This window comes from Lupinus angustifolius, chromosome LG13 (assembly GCF_001865875.1).
Source record: "Lupinus angustifolius cultivar Tanjil chromosome LG13, LupAngTanjil_v1.0, whole genome shotgun sequence".
Lineage (NCBI taxonomy): Eukaryota > Viridiplantae > Streptophyta > Magnoliopsida > Fabales > Fabaceae > Lupinus > Lupinus angustifolius.
Window position 1 is genome coordinate 4,231,475 of NC_032021.1, and position 26,657 is coordinate 4,258,131.

The following is a 26,657-nucleotide window of genomic DNA, read 5'->3' on the forward strand; positions in this document are numbered from 1 at the left end:
TCTTGGGAAAGTCAATTAATATTATTAATACCAGTGTGTACAGGCACTTCGTGCCTGCCGACGAATATTGTGTGATACTACATATTCAAATTTTATATATTTTTTAATTAAAATGTATTTTTGTGTTTGGTGTACTTTATATTATATATTTTTTTTGTTTACTATAATGTTTAATTTAAGGTGAGATATGTTGTTAATTAATGTATTGGTGATAGTTGCTTAGGATTATATAATTTTTTGTAAAAATTAAATAATGTTAAGGGCAATATAGGAAATGAAAATTACACCATTGGGAAAGTTATTTCAAGTTTTGGCTTTATATATAGTATAAATATCTATATCTATACTACTTATAAAGGGAAAACCCAAAATAACCACTCACCATGGTGTAATTTGTGGTTTTCCCTAATTTGCTCTCACTATTTTCTAATTTTTACAAAAAAAATCATACATAACCTAATGTTCTTCTCCACCTAATATATGCTCATATTATTTGGTTAATTATTTTTTATTCTTACATTATGACTATCGGTCTTTAATGTAGAACATTACACCAATCAAATAAATTCAACTGTAGATTACAAATATTTAACACAAAATATTATGTTTGACATTTATGACATACAAACTATACATTATAAATGATAGGAAAGTAGGTTGACAGACACGCTCTTTAATGTAGAACATTACACCAATCAAATAAATTCAACTGTAGATTACAAATATTTAACACAAAATATTATGTTTGACATTTATGACATACAAACTATACATTATAAATGATAAGAAAACAGGTTGAAAGACACGCTAGTATTTAATAAGATGTAATGTCCGATTAAATCTAATATAATTTTAACTAGTATTTAATTTTTTAAAACGATATTTATTGAAAAAGTAAATACATAAATACGAAGGTAATTAATATATTTAATATTTCCTTGAGAGGAAAAGAGCGTGAGAGAGAGAGTAAGAAGCTCTTTCGATCTACCATCGTCACTAGGAATTGAACTCTCTTCTCTCCATCTCTGAGATTCCACTCTTCACGCCATCATGATTTCTTCAAGCAAACTCAAATCCGTCGATTTTTACAGGTCAATCTTCTGTTTCTTCAAAATTCGCATATTTTCTATGAGTTTTTGGTAGCATTTACGTTTATAGCTTTAATTTGCTTGCGAATATGAATATTAGTTTTTCTGGGCTATGAGTTTGCTTGAATTTTACTGTGTTAATTGTTAAGCTCTTTAGATAATGATTCGGAGTGATAGTGAAGTGCACATCATGAACGATTAAGAGAACAATAATTTAGTGTTTATTCAGTTTCTATTTTCAAATTGAACATGTTCAGTAATACCTGAATGGACTTAAGCTTGAGTGAATGAAATAAACACATGAATTTGTGAATATCTGTGTACTTTTATTTTGATAAGTCATTTAATAATGTGTTTTGTTGGCTTCCTTCAACAGAAAAATCCCAAGAGATTTGACTGAGGCGTCGTTATCAGGAGCTGGATTATCCATAGTGGCTGCTATCTCCATGATGTTTTTATTTGGAATGGTCAGTGAGTGGCTTTACACCCCAAAATCATGTTTAAGACATATGAATTGTTGAACATAATATATGCTATGCTTCTGCCATGCTACACCACAACAACTACATTAATGAAAGCATTTTATGAATACGCAAGGGTATGAGTAATGCTACACAACCAAGTAATAAAAAGTGCTAGAATTTTGCCGGAATCCAGTTAGTTTCAAGGGTCATAGTTAGATGGAATTAAGTGCTCGGGACCACTCACCCATGTGAGTGTCAACAAGCGTGTGAAATCATTTTGTATGAACTTCTGGAAAATTTGTTTTTTTAATTTATTTATGAAATGATAGGGAAATAGAGGAGATGTAAACTATAGAACTCAATCGGGTGGATGAAATGAAGGAACAATTCAGGTGTTATTTGTGAAAGAATTTTTTTACTGCAAAACTACAAGGCTTGTGATGTTGTATGAGGTTGAACATTGGGCATTAAAAAACCATCAAGAGAAAAAGAAAAGATGTAACAGAGGTGAAAATGCGACATAAGATAAGTGATCACATTAGCCATGATAGAATTAGGAATTAATGCATTAAAATTTAGAAATAAAGTTGAGGTAACACTTATTCTAGAAAAGATTGTAGAATCTCATCTTAGGTGGTTTGGACATATGTTAAGAAGACCTTTAGAAACCCTTGTAAGGATAGTATATCAGATTGAGGGTAGCCTAATAACTGAGATAGATGGTGACCAAGAAAATATATAGGTGAAACCATTAGGAAGATTTAAATGTAAGTGGTTTGTCTAGAAGCATATTTTATGATAGCCAACCCCACCTAGTGAGAAAAGACTTGACTGTTGTTGTTGCTATAGTGTTTTTATATATGTATGTTTTAGATCGGTATTGGTATTAGGTCATATACCCCTTATAACTAAAGTTGTCCATCTTCTTCCTCTGTTTAGTTGTGTATTTCATTATTAGATCGAGTTGCTAAATTTCATTCTGATATTTATGATGCAAACTTCTTTCAGGAACTAAGTAATTATTTGTCTGTCAGCACATCTACATCTGTGATTGTTGACAAGAGTTCCGATGGAGATTTTTTACGTATAGATTTCAATATCAGGTAGATGTCTATGAAGGTATTTGCTATCTTTGGTTAAATATGATGTTTCTCGAAGGTGATGAACGTGCATGTCTAACTCATTATTTACAAATGTTATATTATTGGTGGCTTCATGGTTGCCTTGATATGACCTTGGCATACAGAGAAGAAAGTGAGGTACTGTGTAGCTGAATTTGCAAATTGAGGATCTTGTTAAGAATGCAGAACTGTCCAATAGAGAATCTATAACGACTAGCTTGTTACTTGTTATGGGGCTGATAACTGGTTTGTAGCTTCTAGAAGGAAGAGAGGTCAACATTTTACTGTTCAATGTTAGTCTAGTCCTTAAAGTTTCACGCTTCTCATGCTCATTTTCGAACTGGGTGTTTGAAGATCTTCTGATGAAATTGAGAACTAATTGCTTCTTATAAGCTAAAGATTGAAATTGGGAGTGGGATGAGTATCTTACAAGATAAAAAAGAAAAGGTTGGGAATTGATATTAATATAAGTGCATTGATGGTTTGTGAAAATGATGAGGTCAAAGAATCACCAACTCATTTAGCAAATGTAGCCGGTCATAGTATGTTTAGTGCTGTTTGAATTTGTTTAATTTTTAGAGTAAAATTGTTTTCTATTCTTCAATGTCTCTCTTAGTAAGACTTTGAACACATAATAAGCTAATCAAAGCACCACAAAATTAATTTCATAGCTATTTGTAATCTCTATCTTTTCTGTCCATTGTTACTTGCTGATGACTTCAACTTATTTTGTAGTTTTCCATCGCTTTCATGTGAGTTTGCATCAGTTGATGTGAACGATGTGCTGGGAACAGTAAGTTTCTATTGCTCCATTTGTCACATTGATTAATTCTGGCAATGCGGTTGCAGTTTAAGAATTTTTCTGACTGCTTTTTAATTAGTGAAATGCATTCTGTGCTTCATGCATTGACCTTAATGAAGATAACAATGTTTTGTTTGTTTAAACAGTAATATCTCAATTTATCATTTATTGTTTCATTTCAATTAATGTATTTTAGACTTGGTCATTAACTTAATAATATGGTTGCTACCTATCAAAGCAACTATTCATTAAAACTTAGTAATGAAGTGAGGCAAAATATGAGAAACTGTGCATCGATGGGTGTCCTACATTCTATAATATCTGGATCAGTGTTTAAGCAACCTGTAGTTAATCACTGGAAAGTGATGTTTATTGGTTCTTTGGAAATCGCTGCCAGTTTATAAAGCTACCGGTATCCTTTACATCCACATTAATTAAAATTATGAGCCATCCTTGCCAGAAAACTGTTAACCCAGAGCAGGACTTGTGATGGATATAGAACATGATTTATATACTTTTCTTCGTATGTGCATTCTCCATTTTTAGTTTCTTCCTTTTCATACTTGCTTATGCTTTGATACCTTATCACTTGCTGTCCTTAATTTTTTACCTCTTAATTTCAGAACAGGCTCAATATAACGAAAACAGTTCGTAAGTTTTCCATCGATTCAAATTTAAGACCCACTGGTACTGAGTTTCATTCAGGAACAGTTGCAAATGCTGTTAAGCATGATGATGAAGTAGATGAAGAATCTGTTGAAGGGTCTTTATCTCTCACTACGCAGAACTTTGATAAATATGTTCACCAGTAAGTGGTCCAATCTAAGGTTGATTCATATGTTGTTTCTTATATTTCACAGCAGTTATGCATCATTTGTACCATTTTTAATAATCATTTTGCAGGTTTCCAATTACAGTTGTTAACTTTTATGCACCTTGGTGTTCCTGGTGTCAACGTTTGGTAATTATTTAATACTGATTTTTTACCTCCTCTTCACTTAACGAAATAAGAGCAATACTATATCTTTGTTGCTTCCTAAATAGTGTGACTTTTATGATTCTTTTTCGACAACATCTTTTCGTCCCTTAAAAATTAAGCGCCTCTTAGGTGCAAACCCGGTAGTAATGGCAAAGGCTAATCCAAGTCTTTAGTGAAGCTTCACCAACAGTTATATAATAATATGAAGTGATGGAATATAAAATTAAGTAATATGTCATGCAAAGAGCATTAGTAGCTGCATACCATTTGTCAATAAGGTTATTGACTAATTACTTAGTTATAACAAAATTAATTAATTATATTAAAGTTCCTCCCTTTAATGGATGACAGTGAGATTGATACATTCTTAATTCATTATTTGAGATTCTCTTCTCTTTCCTTTCAGAAACCTTCATGGGAGAAGGCAGATAAAGTAATAAAAGAGAGGTACTTTATATTGATTCAGTTCTCACATTTCTTAAAATTACATTTTAGAAGGTCTACTCTCATTTTCCCCTTTGAAATTGGTGGGCTATTTTATCACCACTTCACTAATTCAGTGTTTAATATGTGTATGACTACATTTTATTTAGACATGACCCGGAAATAGATGGGCGTATTCTTGTGGCAAAGGTAGATTGCACTCAGGAAGGTGATTTATGCAGGAGGTACTATACTTATTGTTCTACTCGTTCTTTCTTTCTTTTTTCTATAAATAAAAACAAATGAGATCCTTTTTCTTGAAGTTGATTTAGCTTTCTTCTTTCGTTTTTTATGCCCATTATTGAATGAAATTGAATTTACTGCCATTCTTAATTTTATCCTTTAATGTTTCAAAATTGCATCTTGAAAAGTATTTGAGATAGCAACAAAGGCAATGATGCTGCAGGTGAGCTTCAAGTGAGAAAGAAAAAGGGCGAGACAGACTTTGTTTACTTTAGTGAAATGAGAAAGGAAATAAAGTTAGAGGAAAGAATGTACCATTTAGGATACAAACAGAAGAGCGGGGGATAACTTCATACACCCTGTTTGGCTTGTCAAGAAAGAACATGGACAGACTAAGCAAACATGCATGGGTGGTCCCACCAATTTAGTTCTCATCATAGTGATCTAGTGCAAGTGCAACAGAATGATGTGTAATGGGTATTAAGAAGTTGGTTTCCCCCCATCAGTATAACTTGCTTTTCATCAGTTTGTCTGGCTTTTCACTTATTACTTATTAGGTGTTCATTCTGTGGAAAACCATTCCCTCCATTTTTATATCTCCCAAACGAAGTCTTTGTCTTCATAATTTTCTTCACATATGATGTCTTTCAAAAGAAATATATCAAAATAATTGAAATTAAATCTTTTGTTTTTTACCAGAAATTAGACACACTAGAAATTGCATGTTGCTGTATCCTTCAGTTTCCAGACTTTCAATTTTGTGTGTGCATGCTATGTCATATGCTATTGCAGAAGGAATTACATCGCAGATCTTATGGTCATGTCATTAATCCACATTGATCGAGGAAGATAAACATTAGACATCCCATACTTTATAAGTTGAGCATGAAATTGAGCATTGTAATAGTCAGGGGTAGAAGAAGACCTAAAAACTATAGGTGAAATAATTAAAAAAATCTTTGATTTAAATGGCCTTTCTGGAGATATGATTTGTAATAGAATAGAATGATGATATTTGATCCATGTTGATGACTTCCACCTACTGCTGAAGGCTTTATTGATGTTGTCCTTTTCTTTTTCTTGATTTGCTGATATTGCCATTGTGCTTGTTACTTTCCATCTATGCTTCTTTTGCCACTCATCTATATCTCGTTATCATTGTCCAGGCATCACATACAAGGGTATCCATCTATTCGCATCTTCCGCAAAGGAAGTGATGTCAGGTAATAATCTCTTGAGGTAAAATCCAATGGTCACCCTTTCTGTCCTTTGCACCAGATTTTTATGAACAAGTCCCACCTATATTGAAATAACAATCATGTGTATTCTATGTGGGCATGATTGTTAATTCAGTATTATTTATAATATACAGATCTAGCGTTTCAAGTATTTATTGTTCTTGCCTTTCTGAGTAGTGAGTATTATTCATAATATACAGATCTAGCATTTGAAGTATTTATTTTTCTTGCCTTTCTGAGTGGCGAGTAATAATGAATATGCGATCATATTAATTACCTTATCCCCCTTCCCACAAGTATAATGCTATTTTTTTCTATTCATAAATATTGGGTTGCACCTCAAACTCATATCTAGCATGTATACACCAAGTAATGATGAAATGCCAATATCAATATCCAAATCAGAAGTAATGGATTGTGAGGATGCAAGTGAATGGTTGAAATAGGTTTAAAGGCAATTAAGGTAGCGTTTGGTAGGCATGCTAGACTGGACGGAACAGAACTTATGGCTTCTGTTTTGTGTGAGACATATTTTATAAATAGAACGAAACATGACATAACGGTTTCAAAGTGAGACATTGTGGTTCCACCACCAAAGAGAACATAACAGGACACTTTGTATTGTTATGTTCGGTCCATGTTCCAGATGTTACCTAAGTATCAAAGACTGATTTTGTGGAAACATATACGAATGAGTTGATTTAAAGAAAATTCTGTTCCAAATAATTGGTTGAATAAGAAGATGAAATTGGTGTATTCCAAGAGCAGTTCACTAAAACCATTTGTTTAATATGGGCTGCTATATTTCCTTTTGGTCAAGTGAATATTGAAAGAGAAATCATTTTGATAAGTGATAACTGATAACGCATGCCTTAGTAAGTAAACTTAGAGGAAGTTGCCTGGAACCTATTCAAACTTCTGAATGAATCAATTACAAGTGGATATTGTTGATTCTATTCCAATGTTTAGTTCTGCATTGTATTTAGAGGTCTCTCAATTCATTTTCAGCCATATCTGTATGATATTCAGATTTTGTTATTTAAATGTGTCCTAAAAACTTTTACCACTTTGGTATGTGATAGGTTTTTCTTAAGCTTTTGATTTTCTGATCAGATTTTATTTTTTGATTGCCTCTCCTATTTCAGAAGTGAACATGGGCATGAACATGATTCTTATTATGGAGACCGTGATACAGAGAGCCTAGTCAAGGTCCATGCTATATTTAATATAAATTAACATAATTTGAATCAATTTTAAGTTAAAAATAGACTAATTGAAGTTTTATGTGTAATTAAATCTTACTTCTTTACCGTCAAAGAGTGCAACATGTTGAGAAGTTTCTCCAATGCAGATGATGGAGAGTTTGGTCACATCTCTCCCAACAGAATCTCAGAAGCCAGCTTTGGAGGATAAATCCATTGCAGCAAATAATACCAAGAGACCAGCACCATCAACAGGTGGATGTAGAGTTGAGGGATATGTGCGTGTGAAAAAGGTAAACTCCCAAACAGTTGCAGATTAACCTTCAACTCTAATTTATTGATTTTTTACTCTTAGTTTTCATATATGATTATGAATTAAGATGTCCAATGTCACTCTGTACGTAAAAGATACATTTTCTTCTTTGTTTTTTAAATAAAAAAAATATTTGTATTGATTTTAGCAAAGGATTTGGTGGCTAATACTAAAACCACTGAAAATAAATAAGGAGAGGAATGTGATCTCCTGTTCATATTTTATTTTCCCTATATTTTAGATATATATGATTTTAAAATATAAGATGTTTCACACTCTGCAGGTTCCTGGAAGCCTGATCATCTCAGCTAGATCGGATGCCCATTCCTTTGATGCTTCTCAAACGAACATGTCACATGTCATAAACCGTCTGTCTTTTGGAAGGAAGATAACAGCTAGGACGATGAGTGATGTGAAGATCATGATACCTCACATAGGTAGCAGTAGTGACAGACTGAAAGGCCGGTCATTCATCAATACTCGTGATTTAGAAGGAAATATTACTGTAAGTTTAATATTTATATAGAAACTAATTTAGTGTTAACATTACTATTTGACTCTGTATGGTTGTTATGAGAGTGTTTGGTTGCAAATACTAGCTGGACAAGTTATATGGATCTCCATTGACAAGAGCAAGATGCTACAGATATGTTGTTTTTCCATCTCTAAGTCAATCAGCCATAAAAACTTCTTTTTTGGTTTACAGAAAGCACTTTAAGTCACATGGAAAATCATTTGCGTACAGACGGTATGGAATACTTTTAGCCTTTTAACACACTAACTGGGACAGGAATCATTGATTCTATGTGCGCATTGAAGCTATAGTCACTAAAAGACCTCCCTAGGTTTTCATGTTTCTCATGTGTATTATCATGTGTATGCTCCCCTGATACCTGTTTGAAACACCCAGCAATGAGATAATGTAATGAAGGAAATCATTTAGTTCTTCACCTTTGTTTAATTGTTTTATAGTCTCCACTGAGATAAAAATACTTCTCAATTATACAAACTTTTATCCTGTGATGATGGTGATCATGGTTATTTCTTTCTGTATGGATGCTGATAGCTACGAAGTCACACGTGTATCTCTGATGTTGGAGATTTATTGTATTTTGATAGAAGATATTTGGAATTTTTACCATAAACAAAATGTTTTACATCCATCTGATCTCCGTGTCTGCAGATAGAGCATTATATTCAGATAGTTAAAACAGAGGTTACAACTAGAACAGGCTATAAATTAGTTGAGGAGCACGAGTACACAGCGCACAGCAATGTGGCTCATAGTGTTGACATTCCGGTAGCAAAATTTCATCTCGAGTTCTCCCCCATGCAGGTCTGCATATGGAGGTTATATATTTGATTTTTAACACCGTGTTTAGTAAATTACATTTGGGTTTACAACGTCTGTTTTGTGAGCAGGTCTCAGTAACAGAAAACCAGAAGTCTTTTTCACATTTTATCACAAATGTCTGTGCTATTATTGGGGGTGTTTTCACGGTTTGTATTTGTTACTATTCCAAATATAGCAGTTCTTTGCTTATATTGTTAAATACTTGTATAGTTGATAAGTTTTTTATCTGATTTCAGGTAGCTGGAATTTTGGACTCGGTTCTACACAACACTATTAATATTTTAAAAAAGAAGGTTGAGCTTGGCAAAAATTTCTGATGAATTGAAATTTTTGCCTACCTTAGAGCTCCAAATATTGCTGTACCTGCTTTCACTAGAGAGATCTTGTAGCAGTATGTTCTCTTTAGACTATAGGCATACTATAAATCACACAGATGCATTTTTGTAGTTATTACTTCAGTAAAATGATCATTACAGTGATATTAACGAGCTCCATGATGCATCTGATGTATGCCTACATTAATTTCTTGTTGCTTTTTAGGGCTGAGTTTTTTTCTTTTGGTTTGTGGGGGGAGATTGAGGAAAGTTGTTATATTTAGTAGTTGGATCAGTAATTTTGTATGCGAAATTAGGACCAAAATGATGATAATGATACTGGTGACTCAACTTTGTGCACATCTTCTATCAAGAAAGTAATCAAATCTATCCATGAAAGCATCACGTGTCTAATTGTTAATTATGCTAATCAAAGTTTATTGAAAAGTTTCAACAGAGTAGTAGGAATCTTGCAATATTGAAAAGTCTCATTTCTTATATTATAAATTGTATTGAGGTTAGTATTTAGTCACATTGCAATATGAGTATAAAATCTATACATTGTTGGTGTAAAGGTTTATATATGGATACTATATCATTCACTATTTATTTGGATTATTTTTTCTGAAAAGTCAAAGATAACTAAATATCAATGACAGATGATACAATGACAGTGTATAAAAGTTATATATTGTCGGTGCATATTTTTTTTCTGTTGCAATATATTATATCATCTTTTTAAACATAATGGAGTAAGAGCCATTAATTTTTTTACTGTCTATTCAAAACAGTGTTCGATAATATACCTATAATTGAAAAATCTAGGTCGTTTTAACCAAACTAAAAACTGAATAACATTATCTCACTAAAAAAAGTGTGCCCTAGGCCTAGCAATTTATTTATGACATTGTTGTTTAATTTGATTGTTCCTTTTCTCTTTTGATGCCTCTAACTTGGGACAATGCTTTAAGATATGTTATTTGTACCTGTAAAAAAAGAAAGAAAGTGTGATATGTAGTTTCAGTAGACAGGAAAAAGTGTATATATTTACAGGAAAAGAAAACATTTCTTTTTTAATATTCAAAAGGGATCAATTACGGACTGACGTAATTGTAAGCACGTATCAAGATATCTTGTGGTTTAAGGTATGTTCTGGTCCCATATATAAACGTGAGTATAAATATTGCCTACATGTGGATTTTAATAATAGAGAAAGAAGGTATATAATAATAGTTTATCGGTTCGTCATTCATAATTTATTTTTAATAATCGTCAACTTTTAAAAAATAATATAAATAAATAGTAGATGATGTAATAACTATATATAAATTTTTATATCAATAATATATAGACATTAGACTCTTGATAATACATGTAATAGATTTGAGAAAATGTCTGGCATATACATTGACTCAGTTCACGTAAAAAAAAATATCTTTTATTTCATTTAAACATGTACAACATTTTTACATCACCATCGAGCATGCTTCAAACAAAACAGTGCATACATCAGTGTCAGCTTATTTTCAATCTTCACAAACAAATATCAAACACCACCCAACTTTGAGCCAAACACTACCCAGTTCAATATAGTACTGAACTCAAAGTATAGAAAACGAAGAACCCAAAAGAAAACAAAGAATTTGCTTGAAAAAAATATGTATAAATTTGATACTCAACCACCCATAATACTTTAGTTAGAGAGATAAGATTAGAAGAAGAGAAGCCATGAATGTTCCAATAGAAGCAGCAGAATTGATCAATATTGAAGTAGCAGCATTATGATGATGATAGCTGACACTGACAGGAGCAGGTGTTGGATTTGATTCTACAATTCCTGCAGGTGGAGGAGCTGATGATGATTGTGGTGAAGGTGGAGAAGCAGTGTTTGTTTGGTTGGTGTTTGATGAGTTTTGGTTGTTTCTGTTAGCCAACACTATCACTGTTACCTTTTCATTTTTTAGACAGTTGTTTTTGTTTCCACTTATGAAGAAGTGAGGCCCTGAATGAATGAGTTTGATGACTGTGTGTCCATCAGAGAATTTTGCATAAGGTGAGCCAGTGTTGCAAGTGGCATAGTCTTCACTCTTTACATACAGCACTGAGTCTTGGCCAGATTGGTAGTTGAATACTGCATCATATGTATAATTTGAAATTTTATGTCAGTATTTTCCTCTATATATCATATTTGTTTGTTACAAAGTTTTCATATTCTAGTCTTCAAAACTTTAGGCACTAGACAATGTTGCCATCCTTTGGAGAAGTATTATTCCATCATGCAAGAACATAAATCCAAAAAAGTACTGTTATATAATTTCAATTAGTAGCAAGGGGAGGTTTTTTGTATCTTTCAGGAAAAAGGGAATTTTTTTTTTTCTTTCTATTTAGTGTATAACCATAATTTATAACACATATAGGTGATATATTAGAAACAAAAGGTAACAACTATATTTTGTACCTAGAAAAGTTCTATTAATCCAACCTAGTTAAAAATATGCCATTCAACTTAGATCTAAATAAAATCCTATCAAACTGTTCCCCCCGGTATGAAAAAACCAATGAAGACATGCATATGATTAAATATTCAAGAACTCACCAATGGAGTCTCCTATTTGAAAACGGCTCTTTTCTGCCCATTGATTGAAAGGATTGAAATTAGTATCACTTGGAACACTCCATCCCTTTTGACCCCCAACTATGAATTCATAGCCAGCAGCACCTTGATGCACCAACATCATCACACATAGCCAACCCAAGCCAAGAACTGCTTTATTAGACCTTAAAATAATGAAGTTAGCCATGGGAAAAGATTACTTTGCAATTGAGAAGGAAAAGGTGGCTATTGCAATTTTCAACTCAAATAATGGAAATGTTGAAGCTGGAGGGATGAGAAAAACTGTACTATCATCTGGGTTTATATAGGTATGAGTTGCATGGAAACTTTACAAAATGTGGCATGGAAGCTCTTGCAACTTTTTATTATTCTACTATAAGCCCTATCTTTAGGTTACTTTGATTCTGGTGCAAAGCATAAGTTCACTTTCATTTTCTATAGTATGAGTTCTTTTTGAATCTTTGATATAACTTGGTATGTGGGTTTTGTACTTTGCTAGCTTTACTGTTATTAAGAATATTAATGTCTTGTGGTATGGGGCTATTCTAGCTAATCTCATTAATTAAATGTTCCATATGTATGGTTCCCTTAGTAGATATGAAGTTTCTTGTTGCTTTTGGCGGTAAAATGATGATCAATCATTATCGATTTTTAAATAAAAGTAATATAAATAAATGGTGAATGTATAAATATTATGTATAAATCAGTATATAAATAAATGATATACTGACTCGCTGTGTATAAATCTTTATATTATGTATAAATATTATAATCTAATAATATTTGATGCTTGTGATAGATTAAAGTCATTAAACTACCCTAGTAATTTTATGTCTCCTTCGACCACTTCTACTCTAATTTAGCCTCTCTTTTAAGATCTAGTCCTCAGATAATTTTCACCAACTTTTTCAGCAATGAATTTTACCAAAGAGCAATCTTATTTATAGATTTGGCTTTTAACATCTGAACCACGTTTTTCTTTAATTTCTTGGTTTTTGGTTTATTTACAAACTTGCTTAGTTTATCTTACACGGATTTCACATAAGACTCTCACCAAAGATTTAGCATGTGTTTTGGCTATTCAAAGTGTAAGCACCTTTTTTTGCCAAAATTGTTCTATACCAAAAATCAAGTGTTATGGTTCCATAATTTCCATGTTTCCTATCCTATATTTAACCCTCTAACCCATTTTATCCCTACAAATTGCAAATTCTATGTACTATTTATGTTCATCATTTCTACTTCCAATTTCATTAACTCAAAATAGTCAACGAAAAAGGCTATTTTTCGTAAGAATAAAGAACTTCAATTTGAACGTAACACATTCCAAGTCATACACAATATATAATAGAAAATACTTAGGAATAACAAAAATAAAAATAGAAAGAAACAAATCAAAATTTGTGTAAATTCTAACGAATTAAACGGCTATTGTTGGGTTTCCTGAGGTTGAAAATCATTGTTGACAGGGTATGAAACTCTTAGGACTCCCTCTTCCTCAAACATTGTTAACACCATGAATTCTAAATAAATAAATAAATAATAAAAATACAAAAAAACCCAATAAGAAAAAAAGTGTCTTTTGTTCTATGTAGCTTTGGAGCTTGGACCCCCTTTGAATTCTTCACCAAAAGACTTCTCAATATGTTTCTAGTTGCTGGGTTGCGTTGATAATTTCAAAGGGGTCCAGCTTCTAGTGCTGGCAAGGATATTCATATAAAAAAATTGTTTTTTTTATATTGCATTTGTTGAGAATTATTTTGGTTCTTTGGGATGTGGAGAGATCCTGGAGCTCCCGCTGATTCTTTCTATGAAGTCCGTCCTGAATGCACTGATGTTCCCAAGTCTCGGTTTAGGATCAAGGTCTGTGCCCAAATATATAATTTATATATATGTATGTATGTATGTATACATGTGTGTATATATAGGTTGAAGCAAAATGATGTTGTTTTGTTCATGAGCAATGCATGTGAATGTTGGTTGGAATTTGGTTTTATGAATGCATTGATCTTTTAAGAATGTTTCTTTACATTCTAAATTTGTATGATGATTGCTATGTGGAATGAGTTTCAGAAGCTAATAGTTGCAAGTTGCTCTTGTTCATTTTGGTAGATAATTGAAATGTAGAACTCATGCAAACATTTTACATGGGTTGACCTTGACAGATCGAAGAACAATGGTTTTGATGATGGTATTTTATCTAAAGGAAGTGAAAAAAATTCTATTGTTGCTTTTAGAACTTTTAGGATAGTTGTCTTGTGCTTGTTCTGAATTTCAAAATCAATGATGTCATTGGTTTTGATCTATAACCAATGAAACCTCAATTTGCAGACCAAAATTCCCTACACAAAAGTTCTCATTTATTCTGATTTGAATGAATATGTGATGTTATATTTATCCCCACTCTTCCTGATAAAATCATGGTCCTTAATGCTAATGTATGAATCAAAAAAAATGTTCATTGTGTTGAGGTTTCTGTTACTTAATTACCAGATTATAATGCAGCATATCAGCTGGTTATCAATTGATTGATTGCTTTGTTGGACAAGTTTTATCATTTATAAGACAAGTCTGAGTGCTGAGATAGATAGTCTCTACTTGGTGATTTATTAGAGATCATACAAATATTTAATTCTTAATTGCCATTGTTGGGTTTTTATGTTAAGAAAAAACTGAATTCCATATATTAACTATATAGTTTACACCTTAATACAACAATCACATGCTTTCAGCTGATAACTTTCAGATTTATTTTGATTTTCAATCTTGTAAGACTAATATAATGTTCTTTAAATTTGATTTGAACATCAGGCTGGTAAGACACTAAGTGCAAGAAAGTGGCATGCTGCCTTTTCTCCAGAAGGGTATCTGGATATAGGCAAGACTCTAGGCCGAATCCACCGAGGGGTAATCACAATTTTTATAGTAAAATTTATGCTTCAATATGTTTGCATAGTAATCAGCTGCATTAGGAAAATCTGTGGTTATATATCTGTCTTGTAATATAAGATGGGTTAGACTAATGCTTGGAATTTAACTTGTCCTTTTTTGGGTTTTTTCTGGTTCTTATCAGTACACAAGCTCCTATTACCATTGTTGACATTGCAATGCATATAGAGAACTATACAAGTGATAAATCAGGCTGACCAATAACCAAGTTTAGTGTTTTCATAACTGTTTCTCAATAAATTTTAACATTCTATTTCTTTTCAACATTTAAACTCTTATAAGAAATATCAGAAGTCATAAATTACCATCTAAGATAATGACTGTATTAAATATGGGTGTCATGAACCATCTACCCCAAAAACTTAAGCTATAAGGTGAATAGCACATGAATGGTTTTCTATATCCAAAATTGTGAAATAGTATGCTGAATAATAATATCACTAGCCATAAGAAAAATGTTAGTGTGCAGCAAGGAATCACAAGAACAATTTACCTCACTGTCTTTATTGAATTGTTTAAACCAGGGAATCCATCCATCAATTAGAGGAGAAGTTTGGGAATTTCTACTTGGTTGCTATGATCCCAAGAGTACATTTGAGGAAAGAACTGAGATAAGGGAACAACGAAGGTAACCCATCTTCCATTTGATAATCACTTCATTACCATCACATTTTACATCCTAGAGAATTTAAAAGCCATTACAATTTCTAAGGCTAATGTCACACTATTCTTTTGCAATTTAAGACTTCTGTGTTCTGAATTCGTAATCTGATAGATCATTAATTGTATCACTTTTATGTCTATATTGTCAGGTTGAAATATGCTGCATTGAAAGAAGAATGCCGCCAATTGTTTCCTCTTGTGGGAAGTGGTAAATTTATCACAGCACCTGTAATTACTGAAAATGGTGTACCGATTCATGATCCATTGGTTCTTTTAGAAACAAATACAGACAATGGAGTGATTGCACCACCGCAAGATAATAATGCGGGAGGTACCATGGGGCCTTCAAGCACCGGAGCTAACGTAGAAAAAGTGACAGACAAGAAAGTAATCCAGTGGATGTTAACTCTTCATCAAATAGGTCTGTGTATATCTTTTGTTCTCAATGCATTGTAACATATTTCTCCTATTAAATGTTGTTTATTAGTTTTATGCTATGCATAATATCAAATTTTTAGGTAGAACCTTTGCTGCAATTCTTTTTCTTCACAAATCAATGTATTAACTAGTAGATCATTGCAGAATAGTCATTAACTTACTTTCCATGTGAGTTCTTACTAATGCAGAGTATTATCAAGCCTTCAACTGTTATGTTCAAGCATTGTATTTCTTGTAGTTTTCTGCTTCTGCTTTGATTTTGAGATATTAATCCTCCATGGAATAGTTTAGTCACTCTATGGTTTCATATATTTAAGACCCATTGTCTCTGTTATTGCTGTATGTTTTCTGTATGTAATTCCTTTTTATATGTCTATGTGCCATGGTATTATTCAAATTATGCATGAAATGCATTGTTGCACAAATTCACTGCGATTTTTTACTAGAACTGTAGGCGAGGCTAAGCTGTTTTCTATTTTGATTTCTTAAACTGCAATAGGAAAGTTCTGACTCTTTTGTCTGAAAGTTTGCTCATGCAGTAAGGTAAAATCCCATCACCATAATATAATTCACATGGTGAATAATGCTTTTTTGCCAAACACATTTCAGGCCTTGATGTGATTCGCACTGATAGGACAATGGTTTTTTATGAGAAGAAAGAGAACTTGTCAAAACTCTGGGATATTCTTGCTGTTTATGCTCGGGTAGATACAGATGTTGGCTATGGTCAAGGTGAGTCCTTAAATGAGTAATTCATTTGAATCTTCAGTATTTTTATTTTAAGAACATTCCTTGTGATTTATTCATGAGATGTTAACCTAGTTCATGTGATACTTGTTTTTTACCAGTTTCTAATGGCTATGATATTTGAACTGGCCTCCACAGCAGAGGAGGCAATATCCATAGAGCATTTTATTAGTGATGTGTGGTAGTGGTACCTTCTTTTGGTCAAGTAAAACTGGTTTTTGAAATAACATAACTGTGCCTACATTTGTATCGGTTATTTGGTCACTTGTTCTTAGAGGTCAGTCATTGCTTGATTATTAAACCCTCTAAGTTATTTTCCATTGAAGGTATTAGAGAGACAAAACCATTCCTTAGCATCCACCCTATGGCTTAAGCTTTTAGGTGTTGGTCTTGAGACCCTATGGATGCCTTTATGATCAAGTGAACGAAAGTTTGATCCTTGCCATTCCTACTATTCACTATTACATTAAATTTCAGCTCAAGATAAAGTATGTGTGTTGTCTATGATCCAATCCCAAAAAATTCTCGTGTAAGGAGTGTTTTAGGTATATAAAATTATTCCTTTGCCTGCACCGGATCAAGTTTTTGGTATAGTTGATTCTTGACTGGAACAAAATAAATAAAACAAACTAAGTTAGCAAATCTGGACTAAAAGAGGAAAAGACAACCAACTAGGTAATGGGTTTCTTTATGTAGAAGTTCCACTTCTACTTTACTTGCAATCTTGTAAGAAACTAAAATGTAACCATCATTTGCAACTAATATGAGATTTTGGTCTTAACATTATACTATTTGCAGGAATGAGTGACCTATGCTCCCCTATGATAATACTTCTTAATGATGAAGCTGATGCATTTTGGTGCTTTGAGCGCCTGATGCGCAGACTGGTAAACTCTATTATTATGATTTACTTATTAATCTCTTATTAAGCATGTTTAGTGTGAAATAGTTTCTTGTATTTGGTTATTGGTTTTCCCTATTAAATGTACACAGGGTTTCAAGGGATTGTGTTCTATAATTTGGGCTATAGGTTTTTCAAGGAAAAGTTATGTTCCTAGCTACCTTAGCACTGAATGTTCACGCATTAAATATTTCCTTTGTTTAAGCTGCATAATGTGTACAGACCTGTCAAAATAGGGTCTAAGTAGTGAGTAGACTAATTTTTATTAGTCGCAGTGCCAGTTTCCAACCGAAAATCAGGTTGCGACATTATTTATGCTGTTTTAGAATCGAAGAACAGATGCAGTCCTCCCTTTACATTTATAGTGTTCAAGTTTGAACTCAAAAATGTATTTAACCCCTGGTTTACTCTTTCTTATGCAAACTTAGTTAGATATTCCTATTACAGAATAAGTCAATCAGATTAAATTTGGTAGATGGATTTCCTAGTATGAAACTACAATATAGCCTTAATGTATTCAAACAGCTTAAAGAAATTCTATACTTTATTTGAATAAGTAATAATGAGGGAGCTGAAAACTGAAATTTATGAAAAGAGTGGCTGCACTAGAATTCCATGTAATCAGTTAAATATTATTCTTTATAGCTACAAATTTAACTACATTTAGCTTTACCTCAGTTTCTTATGATCTTTGTTCTTTAATTTTTAAAGCGAGGTAATTTCAGATGCACTGATAACTCTGTTGGGGTGGAGACTCAACTAACTAATTTGGCATTGATTACTCAAGTAATTGATCCAAAACTTCATGAACATTTAGGTATTTCCTTGCATCCTCCTTCTGTATTGTTATTTATGATCACTGCTAAATTGTGATTTCAAAGGTGTAGATTGCTTTCATCCTATGTGTTGTTCTTTTGTTGTATTTTGTTACCAGTTTTCTGAATGATTATTGAGAATTGGAAGGTAACAAGTAACTGTCTTTTAATCTGGGATGCAGAGCATCTTGGAGGAGGTGACTATCTGTTCGCTTTTCGGATGTTAATGGTTCTTTTTCGTCGAGAATTCTCCTTTTGTGACTCATTGTACCTTTGGGAGGTTAGTTAGCTTCTTTTATACTATCATATATTCCTCAACAGTTTGTGGTGAATGTTCTAACTAGTTAGTTGAAATATTTAACAGATGATGTGGGCTCTAGAGTATGATCCGGACTTGTTTAATCTGTATGAAGATACAGACGATGAAAAATCTGAGGAATCTAAAGGAAGATTAAAATCAATACGTCATTACGGGAAGTTCGAGAGAGAAAACATGAGAAATGGAGCAAAGAATGCTGAAGAAGCTCCTCTTCCCATATCTGTTTTCCTTGTTGCTAGTGTGTTGAAAGAAAAAAGTGCAATACTACTCCAGCAAGCACGAGGCCTTGACGATGTTGTCAAGGTTAGTCATGTGACTTTTGAAGTTTAAGTTTGCACTAAATTCGAACGAGAAATCACTCTGATATTATATTGTTTAACAAATTTCGCTTTCTTTTTTCATATCCACTAACTTCCTTCTTCGCTTCTCTTTTAATTCTCAGATATTGAATGATGTAAATGGAAATCTAGATGCCAAAAAGGCTTGCATTTCAGCACTGAAACTTCACAAGAAATATTTGAAAAAGGTACTAGAACTCTTTATCATTTCAATATGTTCATGTTTCCATATGATGAGAAAGAATGCATTCCTATTTCTATTCCTTTTCCCCTTCTCATTCATATATAGTTCTATTTTGTTTATACAAGTAATTTGTAATTGATGCAGGCCAAGAAACCCTAGCACCATGTATAAGTTTTTTTATCCTTGGGCAAAAGATGTGTTGCATGCTGCATGGTGGACCTATGATTGGAGACAATACTGGAGTTTCACATAAAATTTGGATTATATTTTACAGAACTGAAAAATGGCTCTAAGTTCTAATTAACCATCAAGTCTTTCTGAGAAAAACAACTATTGTATGTGAAATTGAATTCATTCTTTTTGTGTATGTAAAATAACAAAGGTTGTGCATGATATTATTTTGTGCAACCATCAATTCATACTTTGAAATATATTTGATATGGTAAAAAAGAAAGGATATAAAATGGTATATGATATAACTGTATGTCAAGGAAATTTATCTGGGTCTTCATATCTTGCCTTATGGACAAAACTTTTTTGGGAGATTCTATTAACACCCACCTTTTAGTTTTGCACCTAAACTTTCAAACATAGACTTCCATGAATTTTCTGTGTTTTACTCTTTTTTCTCTTTCAAGGTTATGTTATAGTAAAATGAACTATCCTATAGCACAGATTTTCATGGCTTTTATTTGTTAAAATATTTACGTAAAAAGGTAATTTCTAAATAACTATAAACATTTTAAAATATTTAGATGGAATTATGAAAAATGAAGTCATGGAGAAGAAAATGAGTTATGTTGATTTAATGGACTTAATTCAAACTAATCTTGGATTTAGTTTTCTCCAAGTATAGCATCAATTTTTTTAGATTTTGCAAATTGGTATAATGATCCAAAAACTTATATTAATTTAGCTTCTAAAAAATTCACTACTAATCTTCTTTTTGTACTGGGCAAACACCACTTATGCTCATATCAATAAATTTTTCCTTATTGAAAAAAATGGAAAATATCCTTATTTGTTAATACAACATTACTTGCTTTTTAATTACTGAGTGTGAGTAAAAAAAAAGAATAATATACTTATATTACCATTTTTTTACCAATCTTGAAAATGTATAACAACAAAAAAATATTTTAAAAAAAAAAGCTAAAACTAAAAAATGAAAAGGACCGTATATAAAAAGCTATATGCCCTTTCAACTTTCAACTGGGATATCTACTTATCAAATCATTGTCAGCAACTTTGTTTCTGTCAATCTGTTATATAGAATGCTTAGACATTCAATTGATTATGTTGACCACATGAATTATAACTTTAGTTTCATAGGGATAGATGAATCCAAGGATATAAATCAATATTAAAAATTAAAAACTCAATAGTACAAATATGAAATCATTATAATCTTTAACACTCATCCAATCTAAATTATTCCATTTCCCATGTTCCCCATAACTAAAGTATATGTGGTTTATTTTTATAGACTTCACTCAATAACCAATAATACATGCATAACATATTAGTATATTATCAATACACCAAGTCATAGTGTTCAACCTCTGAAGGAGCTATTGTTTCCAACCCTTGATGTAGTTTTCAACTTCTTCTTAGCAACCTTAATAAAATCTCCAAACTGGTCCTTCTGATTTTCATCATTACTATTGTTAGTAACATTAATATTAGCCCCATCTAATGCTGATGCTGGTGCAATGTTACTCTGCTCACGACCAATGTTTGAGATTGTTCTGATTTTATACTTAGCACGTCGAATGAACTCAGTGAAAGTATCATCACTATCAAGTGATGTTGATTTCTTACCATGTTCTGAGTGACCCTTCAACCTCAAGGAACCTTCATCTGTTGGAAAACCCACCACTACAACAGGTTCAGCCTTTGTCCTAGGAACATGTTGTGTTAATTCACTTGAACCAATCTTTGATCTTGGCCCATAATATACCTTTGATTTTGAACTTGTTGAGTTTCTATTACCCATGCCTATGTAGTGTTTATAAGGGTATCTATATATGTATGGTTCTTAAGGAAAGTTAAGCTCACTCACAAGTTTATGGGTTAAGAAAGGTGCATGGGCTATGGTTAATTTATACTTGTGGGAAAACAATTGTATTTGAATAAGCTATGTGTTTAAGATTCTTGTCACACACTAAGGAGAGAGCTTTCTCTTAATTTTCAATGGAATTTTGTAGTGCAGAGTAGTATTACACTATGGCATTCTTTATGTGCAATTGGTAGAGCCAAATTCGGAGACTTAGTCTTTCAGGAAAATTAAGACACGCAACATGAAGGTTGGTTTTCAAAGGAATCGGATTCTCAAAATGATTGAATAGACTAGCCACAATTGGAAAAATATACAGAGCTAAGTAGTAAGAATGCAATAAGTTAATAAGTTATAGTGGTTCCACTCAGCTATTACGTATTATATTTTTTGGTATAATCCATTAGTATTCTCATATCATATGGATAAGAAAACTAATATCTTTCGGTACATAGTAGCTTATCCTAACAACTGCGACTATCAAGAATCAAATTTTTTAAGCAACTCACAATTATGATAGAAGTTTTGATTTTGATTGTAGATTGTTGTTGTGCTTAAACAACAGCCAGAATCCCAATTCACGTTTGTTTCACCACTAGTTTGTAGTTAGAGTATAATATGCATGAACCTAGAAAAGCTAGGATAAAAATTTATAAATTAAATATAATAATCTTAATTATTCATAATATACAATAATATAAATTTATACATACTTTAAAAGACCCAATTCCTAAAAGGATATGGGATTGACGCGGTAGGGTGGGCATATGCTATTGTCTAATGCCACTTACAAACTTGAAATTGAGCAAAAAAATACCAATTTTATTTCATGTCTAATTTTACTATTATTGTTATTTTGAAGATCAGATATTAATACTCAAGAGATATTTATTGATATATTTTTTATTATAAACTTCTGATTATGTGTCTAAAATAATCTTTACTGAGTCAAAATAAGAACCATCCTTTATTTTAGACGATTCTATCAACTAGTTAAAAAATTTCTTGCTGTATCAGTATAGCATCGATTGAATTTACATGAACTTATTTTACTAATGACCTTATTTTAAATATGAACTTGAAAACCTTTAAGAAATGAACTAGTTAGTGATTTAATCCAGTCATAAAAAATCATAGGAATTTTTTTTATCAAACCAAATTATCTCCTGAAGTTAAAGTACTGGATAGGATGGTGATATAAAATTGATTGGAGATTATCACCGCCTTTTTTCTATAAAAAAAACCTCTGATACTTTAAGCTGATTAAAAAAGTTAGGATTCTCGTCTAGAAATGTTGTAGCTGTGATATGTTCCTTCCTATGATTGAGTTGGTTATCTGTGTCCCTTCAAACAAAAAAGAATACAAGTCCTTTAGTTGAGTCTAAAAGAAGTAAGCACTCCCAATGGAAATGAAATAAAATGTGGATTATTGCACTAGCTTTTATGTAGTAGAGTGAAACTGACGAAAATAAATGTATATAACCTTATACTTATATATATGTAAATATTTTATTTCTAGGAATTTAATATGTTATAAATCAAACAATTTTACTGTTAGCAACCAATGTAATGAAATATCATAGGAAATTTCATTTTCCTTCCCTTTCTACTCTCACCAAACCAATGATTCCCTCTTTTACCATCCATACTCCTCCACGGTGTTCAATATTCATTGAGAAATATTTATTACTAACTTTTAGAAAATGGAATATACATTCATGCTTTACAACCAGTTTGTTAGTCAAATTATTATTGTTTGTTCCTGTGGGAGAGAATTTTGCCAATGCAATTATTCTACTAGCAAAGCATTAGACTTTAACATTAAAGGCACTTGTCTCTTAATATGTCCAATGTGAATTTCTGGCACTCACCTCTTTAAACAGCCATTGCAAAAAAAAACATAGTTATCACAAAACAAAAATAAACAAGAAAAAAAACATATCACCTTCCCAATTTACCTTTATTCGCTTGTTGGTGTATGATGATGAATAATTTTGTTATCCCAAATCTTATCTTATGCATTATCTCGTCCAAAAATAATAAAACAAAAATATTAATAATAATTGATATCACATATATTTTTATTGGCACAAGATAGAATTTGTGACACACATAACCTATTTCCATAACTTTTGTTTCAAGCACAAAGGTTTCACTAAAATAATGATTGGATTCAAACAGATTAATGGATTAATTGGCATTATTAACAAATCTCAAACATAATCACATAAAGAACCTATCATCAAGCCCAACAACAACATCATCTCAGCTTATTACTTTGGTGGAAAAATGTAGTCACAATTATGATTATAATGTGATTGTAAGAATATTGTGATCGGAGTCCGCAATTCAAAACCATAGACACAAGAAATGGAGGATACTATTCTAAGATGCATCATAATAACAAAAACCAAGCATAATTAACCATTTAGAGTAAGATACAAATATGAAACTAGCTTAGTCATTTTCTTGTTTAAAAAGCCAAAGTTAAATTGTAAGCAAAGATTAGTTAATGTTTTTCCTCTGTAAGAAATTATTTATATTCCTGTAATTATAAAATGGATCGAAATTTTATAAAAATAAATACTCCCTCAATTCTTGTTATAAGCATCATCTACAGAACCATACATACAAGTGCATGCAAGCTTGAACAATGACTTTTAACAATAAAATATTGTGGCATATAGACAAAGCTACATTTTGTTACTTCTGGTCAAACCATTTTGCTATAAAATTTTAGAATATGTTGACTCTAATTCCACACTACTGTTTAAGTTTTCAAAAGTATTTTTAGAAGCTTCAAATGTGGAACAAAACACACACCCTTTTTGTATTGAACTTAATACCAAGGTTTCTGAATGTGTCTAATTAGTGAGTGAAAACCAGGCCATATACTTGTTTAACTAAATACTTTGAGCAATAAAACTATGGCCCAGAGAGGCTCTAAACAGAAAATCATAACCATTCTGTATGATCATCTTTTGTAAAGGGTTTTCCTAATCCGTCCTAAAAGTACATGCTTAGTAACTCAAAAGGAGTATCCTTTATTAAAGACCTAAATACATGATTTTTCAAAATGATAAATACATCACTTCCTTGGTAAAATATTTCTTATTTTATATTGCTAAGATGTGCATATAAATAACTACACATGACCCTTTTACAAATGCTTCTAAACAAACAACTAGTTCTACAGAGAATCATACCTTATGGTTGTAGTTATTTAAATTGTGGACCACATCTCCTGATGCGGCCATAACATTGTGATTGTGATGACTGCCACAACTATATTATATCATAATTGCAGTGTAACTTTAAATCACAATGATACGATTACATCGGGCTGCAACACAACCACATCAAACCGCATTTGAATCACACCCTACCGCATCAGGCTATATCAGAATATATCATGGCGCATCAAATTTAAATACATTTTTTAATTACAAAATAATTCAAATGGTAACAATCATAATCACCACAATCACAATAACTTAGATCATTACCATAATGACGACCATAATTTAAATCATGTGAGTCGTTGAGAAACAAACTTGGGAATGTGCGGTACTTGTGACTTAGTAGACTTGTTTTGAAAATAAAGCATTTGAAATCATAATAACACATGTTTCTCGAATTTGAAACTTCTATGTTTTCGACATTTTACCTTCTGTGCCTTAGGTTGATGCATTTTGTCAGTCTTGGCTGCTACAAGTGTCAGCAGAAGTTTCAGGGTTTTTTTTAGTACATTCAACTTTTTTGGGTGCATCAACAAAAATTTCTTTACAAACTTATGAATGCAAGCTATAATTTTTCTTTAAAAGAAATTGATTTTATTTTTATGTATTACAAAGCCGTCACATTATTGGTTTTTATCTTGACTATGGTTTGATATTAAAAGATTATGATCAAAATGTAAAATATTTTAAAATTTGATTATCATCTGACATACAACTCATGTAAAACATAAAGAGACAACAATGAACATCCAAACAATTTTAACTTGCATAACAGATACCACATGTATTTAATTTTACATAGAAACCTTCTTATATTAAAGCCTCAATGATCTCTTATGTTAATGAAAATATTGACTTAGATGCTATGCCTGCTTATATGAAGACAAAAGAAACACCAAATGTTATGACAAATCAAATTATATAATATACCATTGTGAAAATTTCTAAGTTCCAACGACCAAAAGATTAAGTAATAGTGAGACACATATTTAGGCGCCAATATTGTCATGCTTATTGAGCAATCATATCAGACAACATTATTTACCTTTTGAGTGAGAAAATCCTACGGTTCTTTCTCATGCTTGCTAGTTGCTATATCTTTCATAAACTGACCATAGTGCTATGACAATAATATAAGATTTGCATCATATCTCCAACCATTTTCTTACTAAAATTTGCACTCAAGTCTTTTCATGTTGGTTCCCTTCTTTCCCTTTTAAAACAACACTAGCTGTTCCCTATTTTTCAGTCTAAGAAACAAGGTGTGATTTCTACATACATCGAATAGGTACTAATCTTGGACTGTCTATTTCGTTATATCATCCATCAAAATCTTGGTCAGGTGTAGAAGTGGTGTCAATCATTTTTCAATTTTCTTCTACACTATATAGATGGTCAGTTCCCACACAATGATAAATTTATTATCAAGAAATTACAAGTTTAAATCCCGAAAATAATTTAGTCATTTATGAACAGATAATTGATGTATCATATAGGTTGTTGGGAGACTGCCTAAAACACATGCTGATGTTGTCTTTCCAAACTTGTAGATCATCATGTATGAAAAAATATCATAATAGTTAAATATTTAATGCCTAAATTTTCAATTGTAGGATTTATAAATTTTCAATAAAAAATAAATTTATTATAAACTTTCATCTCTTTTTCTATGTATTATAAAATTACATAATTTTGAAATAGAATTACCCCATCTTTAAAGTTAAACTTAAGCAAATACCCAAATCTTTCATTACCAAAACACTTCTAATAGCTTAAAAATATGAAGCTTTGGTTATTTGGTTACATGTGTAACCTTTTCCTTTCATCATATCATAACAAAATATGTATATATC

At 31.7% G+C, this 26,657-nt stretch overlaps 4 protein-coding genes across 6 annotated transcripts; 2 read left to right on the plus strand and 2 right to left on the minus strand.

Annotated features, from left to right (window-relative positions):
* Positions 925-9,892, plus strand: LOC109325526 (protein disulfide-isomerase 5-4-like). Of its 2 annotated transcripts, XM_019557939.1 has the most exons (15): positions 925-1,091; positions 1,465-1,555; positions 2,561-2,655; positions 3,409-3,466; positions 4,099-4,283; positions 4,379-4,436; positions 4,861-4,901; positions 5,048-5,122; positions 6,287-6,343; positions 7,504-7,567; positions 7,710-7,853; positions 8,157-8,378; positions 9,057-9,209; positions 9,296-9,373; positions 9,464-9,892. In XM_019557939.1, exons 1-15 carry the CDS (start codon positions 1,051-1,053, stop codon positions 9,542-9,544), a joined length of 1,443 nt encoding a protein of 480 aa, XP_019413484.1. In that variant the 5' UTR covers positions 925-1,050; the 3' UTR covers positions 9,545-9,892. The 2 variants fall into 2 exon arrangements, with proteins under 2 accessions (XP_019413484.1, XP_019413485.1); XM_019557940.1 differs by lacking the exon at positions 1,465-1,555 and having other exon boundaries at positions 927-1,091; positions 4,104-4,283.
* On the minus strand, positions 10,964-12,486 carry LOC109325528 (early nodulin-like protein 3). The gene is made up of 2 exons (XM_019557943.1): positions 12,138-12,486; positions 10,964-11,672 (listed from the first exon to the last, which is right to left on the minus strand). Exons 1-2 carry the CDS (start codon positions 12,340-12,342, stop codon positions 11,239-11,241), a joined length of 639 nt encoding a protein of 212 aa, XP_019413488.1. The 5' UTR covers positions 12,343-12,486; the 3' UTR covers positions 10,964-11,238.
* On the plus strand, positions 13,674-19,988 carry LOC109325527 (GTPase-activating protein GYP7-like). Of its 2 annotated transcripts, XM_019557942.1 has the most exons (12): positions 13,674-14,018; positions 14,967-15,062; positions 15,629-15,732; positions 15,917-16,188; positions 16,815-16,937; positions 17,751-17,839; positions 18,565-18,670; positions 18,851-18,948; positions 19,033-19,290; positions 19,430-19,513; positions 19,654-19,671; positions 19,712-19,983. In XM_019557942.1, exons 1-11 carry the CDS (start codon positions 13,929-13,931, stop codon positions 19,666-19,668), a joined length of 1,335 nt encoding a protein of 444 aa, XP_019413487.1. In that variant the 5' UTR covers positions 13,674-13,928; the 3' UTR covers positions 19,669-19,671; positions 19,712-19,983. The 2 variants fall into 2 exon arrangements, with proteins under 2 accessions (XP_019413487.1, XP_019413486.1); XM_019557941.1 differs by having other exon boundaries at positions 19,654-19,988.
* On the minus strand, positions 20,873-21,627 carry LOC109325529. Its single transcript, XM_019557944.1, has one exon. It carries the CDS (start codon positions 21,503-21,505, stop codon positions 21,065-21,067), a length of 441 nt encoding a protein of 146 aa, XP_019413489.1. The 5' UTR covers positions 21,506-21,627; the 3' UTR covers positions 20,873-21,064.